Genomic DNA, 11,842 nt, shown 5'->3' on the forward strand with positions numbered 1-11,842 from the left:
AAAACTGCAGAACACTTTTGTGTTTGCCTTTGGCTCTGCTTTGAGGCAGAGCAAAAATCTGATTCAGACCATTGCTGCCACAGTGTCTCTGGAGTGGTGTGAGAGCTCTACAGTGGGGACTGACAGGTTAATTTTCTGAGAAAAGCAGCATGAAGACTTCAAGTATAGAAAGGAGATAAGATGAAAAAAGTAGATCTGTCATCAGGAAAGAACAGAAGCAGAACCCAAACACTTAAATAGCTTTACAGGATTAATACATGCTGCAGAAGGATATTAACTATGCAGTTCAAATGTGTTGCAAGTTAAGATGGAATAATGTCTGGGTCATTTTATTAAGTACCTTTCATCTAGGCATTATTCCCCATATCCATACACAAAATGCTTCTTTTTTCTCCCCCAAAGTAGTAGTTATGTACCCAAAGAAAAGCCACTGAGATTTAAGGTAGCAGAAGAAAAGCATAGGCTAGCCTACAGGGAATAGCAGTGTCTTCTTTTTCTAAAACCCCATCTGCATTATTTTGAAATTCCTGAGAATTTTTGGCCCCCAAGGGGTTGTGGAGCAGTGGAACAGAGGGCCCAGGGAAGCAGTGGAGTCACCATCCCTAGAGGATTGAAAAAGCCGTGTGGCACAGGGTGAGATGATTTAGCTGGGGAATTGGCAGTACTGAGTTAATGGTTGGACTTTATGATCTTAAAGGTCTTTTTCCAAGCGAAATTATCTATAAAATGTAGTTTTAAATGGCTTAAAAATACTCTTCACTTCTCAGTTGGAAAGGAGATGGATTCCACATAGATTTGCCCTTCCTTCAAGCAGCACTGCTGTTTTCAAGCACAAGAAGGGAAAAAGTAAAATAAAAGCTCAAACATTACTGAAGGCAGCTCACTCATCCAGAAATCAGATATAAAAGCCTCATTTAGTGCAAGTCCCACAATGTGTTAGCAAGAACGATATTGAGCTTCAAACTTTAACCATCAGATAACTAATAGTACTGAGGTGCCTCAGCAGGAAGTAGATGCCATATTCAGAGACAGATTTCCCAAATTTAGTAAAAGCAAAGTCCACACCTACAGCCTTCATAGTTGTAGTTATGTACTTTGTGTGAAAGAAGGCACCAGAAACATTTTACTGGAGCTGTGCACTGCAGGTCATGGAGCTGTGCTCATTCAGAACAGGGTTCATTTCAGTCTTTGGGAACTATTTCCAGCAATAACCTGCTAGTTTTAAAGAGTCTCTGCTTTAAGTGTAATCCTGTTGCTTTAAACGCTAGCAAGTCCTGCAAAAAACACCTTTGAAAACAGGAAATTGAGCTGTAAGTGGTGTGTAATAAGGGCACAGGACACAAAAACAAAAGATGTTTCCTTGCACTCTTCCTACACAATTTGTATTCTTTAAATGCTCAACCCATTCATTCTTTTTCCTATTTGTAAGGTGAAGAAGGGGTTAATTAATCAGCATTTTAGTGGCTGAAGAATGTATCAGCAGCTCTCTAACCTGGAACACAGATATGTTGGATACAAAGCATGTTACTTTCAAGAAAATCCAGTTAGGCATGTCTGGAATCCACTCTTTTCATCTCAATTAAGAACTTCGTGTAGAGCATACTTGAAATCCAGCAAAGGGTTTGAACCTGATACCTCTGCATCTTACATGCTTGCTCTAAAACCATTCAGTCATTAGTTTTGAAGAAAGCTGAAATACAATTTTAAGTATTCTCAAAGGTTCAGAACTTAATTCCATCCCTAAAAAATAAAGATTGAAACTGTACCTACTCAAATCCTTACCAAATCTTTCACTGGAGAACAGCTGGGGTTGCAACACTCTTGCACTTGAGGACAAAAGAAGATGAAGCAAGGACAGCTTAGCTATACTTTTGGAGTTGGTCCTCTCAGCTCAAAGCCTGCAAGCACTTCACTTGCCAATGAGTAAAGAAATGACCTTTTGTAAAGGCAAAAGCACAGGAAGGCTCAGCCTATTAGCAACATATGACACCAGCTTAATATACCACCACTATTTTCATGTAGTAACTTTATTGGCAGAAGAAAAATAGGGGTTTTATTATTTCCTGTGATTTAGCTACTGAATCCTGTAATTACCAAACTGGAAGTTCACATCAGCAATTAGCAGGGAAAAAAAAAAAGAAAGAGTCAAATCACTGTGTGTGTGTGTAGAATACTAATTCCACGTCATCGTGGGCAGCTGCTGAGGTGTCATTCTGAAGTATAATTACAGGCACCAATTTGTTTTTGCTCAGCAGCAGGTGGTGATAGCATTTTGTAAACACTGTAACTGAACAATTTAATTTGCAAGGTATTTCCTCTGGAAGCTTTGTAAATTGGGTTTAACCTGCACCAAAAAGCAGTTAGGGATCAGAAATTGAAGTTAGTCCCAAGCAGGTATTTATTGTGGTGCTCAGCTCCAGGCATCCTTATTGGGAGCAGCAGAAACTACAGAACATCCCCAGGGGCTGTTTATTCCTTTTTTCAGTCTTCTTTGAGATTTACACTTTTCTTGGCCAATGAATTTTCACAGACTTCCCACTGCCAGGCTCCAGCCTTCACTATTCTTGTAAATTGTTATCCTTCAGAAGCTGGTCGTAAGTAGTCATTTAAAAATGAAGAACAGTACAAGAAACAAACAAAAAAAAAAAAGCAAAAAGCAAAAATAATACTGGGCAGAAGTTTTAGACCACAGAAGGCATCAGAATAAAGCATTCAGCGTCTTACTTCTTGTCTAAACAGAGTTCTATCAGTACTTACATACAATAAAAAGCACAGGTCTGAAATACCTTCTGTCAAAAGAGCAGGAGGCCAAGAAAGGCTTCAAACTGGACATCAATGGGGATGTTTACCTTAAAGTAAAGGATTTTTCAATCAAGGATCCAATGTTAAGATTGCGTAACCAGCTTGCTTTATAAAAGGATTGGTGGCTCTGAGATGAGGAGATCATCCTCACCTAATGAAGAGTTCTGCTCAGTGTTCACAAAGTTAGGGATGTTAAATTTTGTAAGACAATGTAGGTCTTCCTCAAACATTCCACTGCTCTTGGGAACCTCCTGGAAGTGGGCATTACTCTCCAGACTTGGACATTTCTGACTCGCTTTTTCTTTGTTCATATGGTCCACTTCATTAATGCAGAAATGGAAAAGTGACTGGGATTCTTCAGCCATTTGGTGAGAAAAGACCCTCTCAGACTCCAAAGGTCTTCCAAAATCTGCCACAAAGCTGTTCATGTGAAATCTTTTTTCAGGAAGCTCTGCATTGCTATGGAGGAACAAGAAAAATACATTAAACACAAAAGTATAACTATTTGAGTTCTTATCAACAAGTTTGATTTCAGCAACCATTATGGTCAGGAGAAAAGGAAACCCTGCAGTTTATCTACCACAGACTTTTAAAGCCAGCACTATTTATTCTTTTCTGCTGAAGCAATTTTAAGTCTTCATTTGTCATGACAATTTTCCGTGGGAATAAATTAATGCCAGCACTCTTAAATGGCACTTCTAGTAATTAATATACTGTAACAATCACCTCACTGAATGAGTTTATAAACACTCTTGATTTCAAGTAGTAACAATTGTTTTAAATGGCTCATAAGAGCAGTTTGTGAAAAGTCCTTGCTAGACAAAATGTTTCTGAGGCACAGGCAGCACTGCTCTTACTGAGGGCATTGAGTGTTTGCTTGTCCAGACATCAAACCATCTTTTCCACTGACTTCAATGACATCCAGATTTCCAAATTAGAGGAGTTGGAACCAAAGACTGCTTTAAACACTGGCAGTCTTAGCAATCCAGGCAGCCCAGAAAGGATAGTTTAACATGTTTTTTGGCAGTTTTCTTTATAAATCGTATCTCAAACCAGCATCAATCTGCATGGACTCGTGCGAGAGCCATTTGCAGCTGGGGGTGAGAAGAGCTCAAGCTAGACAGCAGTTCTACAGATTCATTCTTTGTCAGGCTGAATTTACATGCTATCATCACAAAATGCAAGTTATTTGCATTTGGAAGGCAGTAGAGGTATTCAGAGAATGAGCAATGAAACATGTTCTGAGAATATGAATTTTGTTAAGAACTAATAATTCAAACTGTTTACATCTGGAGATGTAGCAAATGACTACTCTGTAGCTGGAGTCAGATAATTGGACACCTAAAGGTCCACCCACCGCTGAAGAGTTTTCAGTGTAATTTCATTTCCTCAAGCCTGCAGTAGGAGATAAGTGCCTCAGATGGCATCTTCAGAAATCCATCCACTAAAATTTTCACAGAATACCTATCATTAGTCTTTCAGGCACAGTTAAAGATCCCTGCTTCTCAAAAGCTAATTTACTTCCATTACATGATGGGGGAATTCTGTCCTCACAAAATCACTTCCACTAGCCTAGGAATCAAAGCAGTTCTCTAGTTTGTCAAAACTGTATTGGCTCACTCTGCATTTCAAAGTGAACCAGGTAGAAGAAGAACATTAAATTGATGTAAGACTGATCAGTAACCAAGTAATAATCTACTGTATACACAGCAGGGGGCAACAGACTGGAATAATTCTGAACTGACAACTGACATTTATGTATTTATAAAGCAGTAAAAATCACCACTCTGAGTTTAAGTTTCCTATATAATTTGGCAAATCTGTCCCAAGAGTTTCTAGGTAGTGTTGTGGCACAGGCAGTAGAAGTGGCAAATAAGCACAGAAAGAAGGACAAGCACTGTAAGCCCAGGAAGAAGTGACTGCAGAAGAAAGTTTAAAATGCATCCACTACAAGAGCAGAATTGCTTCACAGGTGTGGAAAGTGCTTCGTAATCCAGTGAAGTATGAAGGAGCAAAGGCTGACCATGCAGAGGGGCACACAAGACTCACAACAGCAACCTAATCTTAATGGAACATGCAAATAAATTTTACAATGACCCAGAATATTGAGGACATATGATGAAGCATAAAACTGTGTTCATGAGCAGGGAACACATGATCTAATATACAGTGAAATTTTTGGATTTTGAAATTCACGAACCCCATCTTTGAATTTCAGAGCAAAATTTTATTACATTTTTTTAAAACTAGACTAGAAGCTTGCATAGTCTTGCTTGTTACAATCTGCAAGATTTCCTCAGCAGGTATCTTTTCAGAACACTCAAGAAAAGCAGCCCCAAAAATCCAAGGTCAACTGGGATCAAATGATTTCTTAAAAAAAAAAAATCGGTTGTCTAACATTTACTGCTTTAAGATTACACCAGCCAATATTTTCTACAAATAGGTTGCATGATCTCTTGCATTTGTTGCACAAATATGCTCTTAAGGACATGTTCAAATGCAGAAACAAACATGGCATGCTTTACCTCTCCTAGTGATGAACGTGAGCATTTTTTGGAAATTCAGATATTGCCAAATTTTTTTTTTTTTCATTTGCACAAGCTAATGTTCCACACATACTTATATATGCAAATGAACAAAAGAGAAATGCAACAGATATAATTTCCATACCTCATTATATTTCTGCCAGTCCCCATCTATATCCTGTCCATTCTGGTCAGAGAATGTACCTAATTCTGAACATCTTGTGTAATTTTGTAAAGTACATCCTATCACAGCCTTTTATGTTGAGCCAAGAAAAATATACTAATAGGAAAAAAAATCAGAGTATTCTACTTTGGATCCATCCATCTGAGCCCAGACACACTTAATCTCTCACATTAATGGTACTTTAAAGCACAGCCAAATAGCCTTCCTGAAGGCAGAGACTTCATCCATCAATCAAGCTGGCTTTCTCCCAGCACCTGGGAATCCTGGTAACATCTATTTCTAAAGGAGGGCTCAAGGCAGCCCACTAATGAAACACCAAGCCATGAAGAATCCAGTCAGGCATGGAAATAGAAGATGCAGGCAAACTAAAACAAGTGGTTTTACAGGTAGCTGTTCTCCAGTTTTTATACACATATATCAAAAATAAGAGAACCCAACTGTATTCACTGCCCTTAGCGTATTCCCAGAGGATCCATGTTCAGTACCATGAGCATTTCATTAGCAAATGTCAAAAAAGCTCAAATTTGTTAAAGGTGCCAACTCAGCATGCATGGCAAGCACTCAGGCACACAGCTCCCAAAGCTGCAAAGAGATTTATAACAAATACAGAAAGGAATAACTGGCCTCGCTCCAGCAACTGAAGAAAAATTATAATAAGGTGTAGAACAGAAGGGACTTCTGGAAGTCTCAAGAAAGGCAAGACTGAATTCTGGTTACATTATCTGGATGTAGAAGATGACCAAAGGTGGACATTTCACCAACTCTTTAGGACACTGCTCTGAGAAAATTGATGAAAAAGCAGAAAAAGGTGGGAGATGTCAAGCAGGCCTCTGCTACCTGAAAGTAGATTTTCACAAGTGTAAAAATTTTTGGCAAATATCCGTTTTAAATTCTCTCTATATACGTATTTTGGACTTCATCAGTTTTTCCCCTCTCAAATCATCCACATGGGATCCAGACTCATGCTCAGCTAATAAATAAGATCTTTGTGAAAAGGAGGCAGCACACCAACAATTACAGGGATTTTAAATCTGTTTGGGAGCAATGTCTGGCTACTTCATAACAGTCTGTAGGGGAAGCAAAAATACCAGCACAACAGTTCTGGTAAGCTGGATTCTTCTGACTCTATTTTCTTCTCACAGGAGCAAACTTAAGGAGCACAGAAGAGGCTCAGGATGTACATCAGCCATCTCTAACGTGGCCTGTCTCTGAGATGTGCTATTACACAGTTCCATGGAGAGCCAGTTTACATGTGATTAAATAGCAAAGGGGCTGCAGGAGGCAGGGACAGGCTGCTTTAGGAAGTGATAAGCAGCAGCAATTGCCTTTTACAATCAGCTTCTCATCATTGCTACCTGCCTGCAAGCAATCTCACACTCCAGAGAGGCTTTTTATTTCCACTTTATGGCACATGAGCCTGAGAGCAGATGTGGGTTCAAACTTTCTCAGGGGAAGGGACACTGGCAGCCTGCATCCTGTGCAAATGCACATAAACCACTGAGGCAAGGCATGGTGTGCACATACTTATCAGCCAGAAAGAATAAAAAACAGGACTTTCAAGGGACCCTGGCTTTAAAGAAATGTTAAGTTGGTCTCTACTTCAGCATTCATTGCAATTTCTCAGCAGAAACAAAGACACTCAGGTCTCAGGGGTTAAGGGAAGATTTTGCAAACACTACCCAAATCTGTCTTTGGACTTGAACACACAAACATTTAGAAACCAGCCAGATTAAGATGTTCCTTAATTCAACATCTGCACTGCATTTCATTTGTATCTACTCTGTTGATATTCACAGTATCACTCCATGAAAACTTGAGCCTACTTAGAACCATCCCACCTGTTTACAAAACAGTAATCTAAAGGCACCTGTTTGGCAGCCTACCCAAAACATCCTTTTAGAATGAAAATGCTAAGATTTCTTGAAATGAGGACAGGCTGCACTGTTTCATAAGAACAGACTATATATAACAAGATGGTACAATGTCAGCACTGTCACTGCTTGTTTGGGGGCTGCAAGAGCCGTGGTGTGCCACAAATCCAGCAGGCTGGATTTGTTATTCCCATCTTCAGACTCACTCTTGATGTGGTGCTCCTGTCTTCGTCAGCAGGGTCAGGACAAAAAACATGAAGATGACAAAAACTGCAAGACCAACCCAAAATCCAATCACAATGGAATCTGGTGAAAGAAAAAAAGGAAACAAGATGATCAATATTTTACTTGCACTTGGAAAAAGTTGCCTTCTACAGGCAGCACAAGTGCAAACCCAAAACAATTTGCAGCTTATTTCTGGGTGACAAAGAGAAGGGATAAACAAATTTATCTTTATCTATTTTTAATGACAGAAAACTGTCATTGAAAATCTCATTTTGAGACCAAATTTTACTGATATCTAGACAAACCAGAGAGTAGATAACAGAGGGAAGATAATTCTCTTGGTAAGTAAAATAAGAGGAGCTCCTTGTGTGATGCCAGGCCCATTTCCAAGCACTGCTTTGGAACTTCAGTGCTAGAACTAGGAAAGAAGGATTATTTGATTTTCCCCATATCCTCTGTCTCTGTAGAACTGAACTCCTGCTCTTTTAAGTTATTTCTGCCCCAGACCATTAAGTTTCTGGATTTAAATGGATTTCTTTGACAAAATATCTTTAGGAAGACCTTTTAGTGGCAAGACAGAGGGTTCTGCAAGAAACAGAACCACAGATAAAACAATTTGCTACTTCAATAAATATCAATAGCCAACAAATACCAGATATTTTTGAATAATTTTCAATTTGGGTTTCCAACTTAAGTGCAGAAAACTGCAACACAGTGTCAGAGGAGCACAACAGATTTAGACAAAAAAGTCAAATCAGCAGTTAATCAATAGAAAAGCAACACTGCAATAGCCAAATATAGCAGCCATTGGGAAGAGCATGGCTTTTTGCTTGTGTGCTTAAACTCTATCTACTCTTCTCATTTATAGCAAATGGACTGCAGGCAATTTGCCAGCACTACTAAAAACAAATCTATGTCCACTTACAATTTCAGGGTGGATCCACAGCTGCTCAAAGCTGTTCAGAGTTTCCAGGAACTTGATTTAGAGAGGTTCAAGTGGAACAAAGATATTTCCAGACACAATCAACTGATTAGCATGGACCAAAGTCACAAAGCACTAACACTTGGTATTACCTGGCCCAGGACCCATCAGCACTCTGGGGTTTTTTTCACCTGTCATTTCAGTCAGTTATTCTTCACTTATACAAGTATTCAAAACTTCCACTGTAGAAGTTCAAAACCATTGACATACAAACATTCAGGCAGGAAGGCTTGGCCAGGACAGGAATCCTTTCTACCCTTACTTCTCATTACACAGCCACTACCAAGCCTCAGAGATCCTCACTGCCTGTAATGTCTGACCCAGTGCAGCAGGCACAGCACAGAACTGTTGCATTTCCTACAGGACTAACTAAAGACACTCTAAAAAACAGGAATCAGCTATCCTACCTGGTGCTTGACCCCAGCTGTTAATCACACTCTCACTGTGAAATATCTGCCACGCTAAAAGGCAAATGTGGAAACTGGAAATCAACTCAAACCATTCTCTCTTTCCCTGCAAAGTCAAAATGCCTGCTGCAACTTGAGATTTTCTCCCTGAGAAAATACTTTATCACAATGAAGTCTCTCCTTAACCCCGTTCTTAGGTAAGCTAAGGAGGTTAAGTTTCAAGTCTCCCACTGCAATATTTATTGCATCTCTCCTATGCCTTATCTTCCCCTCTCAATACCTTGTGTAAAGTAATTGGTTTGAATATAGGTCTCTGTGATGGAGGGGAAGGAGATTTTAATACCCTTTTCTGTTTAAAGCATTCTGCCAGGAGCATTTTTCTGTAATTCCACATATTATGTGCACTAAATTACTTTCAGAATCATTCTGTAAGCACAATCTGTATTCATTGGTTAAATATATACCTTACCTTCCTAATACAAAATGGCTCATCCTGCTGGACGTGGTAGTACCTGAAGATTTAATCTAAAAATCAATACTCCCTTTAAAAAAATTTACCACTTAAACATTTATAGCTACTAGTACCTTCCAGTTAGTCACACATGCTCGGATGGTATGCAGCTGCATTAATTCCCAGAATGTAAAATGCAATCAAGATGACCAAAAAATATGCACATAGATTATAGCAATCAAGCTGAAAAACTTAACTAAAAGGAAAAAATAAAAAAAAAAGAAAATCAAGGCTCCAATAAAGTACTGTTCCCCACAAAAATCACACCTGCTATGTGTGCTGAATAACAAGCCTGTTTTGTGGTTGGTTTGGCATCCCTGCTCCCAACAGAATTCTTAAGTTTACTGAGCCTAATGCTACATCTTCCTTGCTTTATTGTGCCTCCTGAAACACTTCCAACCCTCTGATGTATAAATTGCATTGTTTGAATTTGTTTAAAATTCAAGCAGGTATCCTGAGCTCTCTTCAATGGTTGATTTAGGTCTCACTCACTTCAGTGGAAATTATTCAAACCTACTAAATTCTAAACACTTATTCAAAATTCACCATACATAATCCAACTTTTGTTCAACAAATATGGTATGAAGGACTTTTATACTGCCCAAAGTTACAAATACATATTCATAGGATACTTGTACATTTTCAAGTTGCAGTTTTGGTCTTCCTTTTCTTCATAATACAGACTCATTACATCCTGGAAGCAGTTCCAAGTCCTCAGATCATTGCTACCTAAATTGCCTCTCACTAACATTACTGAGGCTTCCTCATTTTCAAAAGCACAAAAAGTGATTTTGTTCTTATCTCTGCCAGTCACAAGTATCTCCTGGCTATCTTAGGAATTAGGGGAGAAATGTTTTTGTACAACACTGAGTCACAAGTGAAGAATAGGAACACGAAGGCAGGAAGCTGAGCTGCACGAAGCGTGTCTCTGCTGAACTTACACTTATGAGCCTTCAGACCTTCGAACGACACTGGTCCATACTCATAGTACTCGTAGTCCCAGGTGTAATCAGAGTTAGACAAGGCCTGCTGGGAGGTTCTGTTAGAGATCAGCCTCAGGGCAGACATTGTGCACCTCAGCAAATACCGACCTGTGGATATGAAATGCGTTAATGGAGACCACACCTAGCACAGCTTTTGGTTTTTGTTCTTTCTCATCTATTGGATCACTGCCTCATCAGACAAGGCTATCCCATCCCCTCCCACTCCTTCCCCTAATTACAGACAGACTCAGGGGCTCAGTGAAAGGCAACCAAGATGTTTGGGGAGCTGAAGCACAGGAGGCAGGAGAGCCTAAGGGTTTGTTCAGCCTGGAGAAGGGACAGCTGCAGGGAGACCTCAGCGCTGGCTTCACTCAGAGGATTCAGAGATGCTGCCAGGCTCTTCTCAGAAGTGCACAGTAAGAGGACAAGAAGGAATGGACAAAAATTGGGCAACGGGAAATTCATATTAGATAAAAGGAAAAATTTACCTGATCTAGTCTAACATGGTTTGAGCAGGAGGTTGGACCAGATGACCACCAGGGGTCCCTTCCAACCTAAATTTCTCTATGCTGACAAATGGGCTCAATATGCCACTACAGAAGGAAAATAAAAGAGGAGTGATTTCCCTCACAGATTAACAAAAACTGCAAAGCAACACTGAGCATCATGAAATTATCCTGATAGATATCTCTGTCATTACCACCATTCTGTACTAGAGACTTGCATTTTGCAGAGTAATTCTTTTCAGAATATGAGACAGTTTTATGCACACCAAAAGAAAGCACATCTCTGCACAAAACATGTGCTGCAGTAGCTGGAGTCAGGAAATCCAGACTGAAACATATTTCAAAATACTTTTTGTGAAAGCAAGCTGAGCTTTGGGTAATTCTGGATTCAATTAAAACCCAGCAGGACTGACTAACGCTTCAAGTGCCAGGAGAGCCATCATAAAGAATGAAAAATCAGGCACAAAATAAGAAACACTTTCACTCAGGTAATATGAACAGCACTTCAAATTTGTAAAATAATTCCTTCTGCAGCTATTTTATCATGACCAAATGCTGGCAGTAATGCCTCAAAGCAATTTTAAATAAGTAGTACACCTGAAAAAGTAAACTTCACACTTAAATACAATGTTCAGAAATTTAAACACATAACAAAAAACTTGACTGGAAAGTTATAACTCTTTTAAAACAATAAATGGACCTATTTTTCAACCCAAACCAATTTAGTTTTCAGAATGAGCAATCTGACAGCAGGAAAGGTAAAGGGGTGGGCTGGGGACAGAAGTGACCAACCCCATTCTTGGATCAGGATAAGAAGCTTCACCACATTATCCTCACCCTCCCCTG

General features: G+C 39.4%; 1 protein-coding gene across 1 annotated transcript; it reads right to left on the minus strand.

Moving 5' to 3' along the window:
* Positions 1–2,909: 2,909 nt before the first annotated feature.
* On the minus strand, positions 2,910–11,059 carry MRAP2 (melanocortin 2 receptor accessory protein 2). The gene is made up of 4 exons (XM_041412391.1): positions 10,979–11,059; positions 10,449–10,582; positions 7,589–7,688; positions 2,910–3,261 (listed from the first exon to the last, which is right to left on the minus strand). Exons 2-4 carry the CDS (start codon positions 10,573–10,575, stop codon positions 2,910–2,912), a joined length of 579 nt encoding a protein of 192 aa, XP_041268325.1. The 5' UTR covers positions 10,576–10,582; positions 10,979–11,059.
* Positions 11,060–11,842: the final 783 nt, after the last annotated feature.

The sequence above is a fragment of the Onychostruthus taczanowskii genome, unplaced genomic scaffold, assembly GCF_017590055.1.
Source record: "Onychostruthus taczanowskii isolate IOZ18803 unplaced genomic scaffold, ASM1759005v1 scaffold39, whole genome shotgun sequence".
In the NCBI taxonomy this organism is placed as follows: Eukaryota; Metazoa; Chordata; class Aves; order Passeriformes; family Passeridae; genus Onychostruthus; species Onychostruthus taczanowskii.

Excerpts from the sequence above, each read along its gene's own strand:
- MRAP2 (XM_041412391.1), bottom strand. The coding sequence starts at position 10,575 with ATGTCTGCCCTGAGGCTGATCTCTAACAGAACCTCCCAGCAGGCCTTG. Across the intron at positions 7,689-10,448 it reads AGGTCTGAAGGCTCATAAGT|ATTCCATTGTGATTGGATTT; the intron begins GTAAGTTCAGCA and ends TTCTTTCACCAG. Across the intron at positions 3,262-7,588 it reads ACAGGAGCACCACATCAAGA|CAATGCAGAGCTTCCTGAAA; the intron begins GTGAGTCTGAAG and ends GTTCCTCCATAG.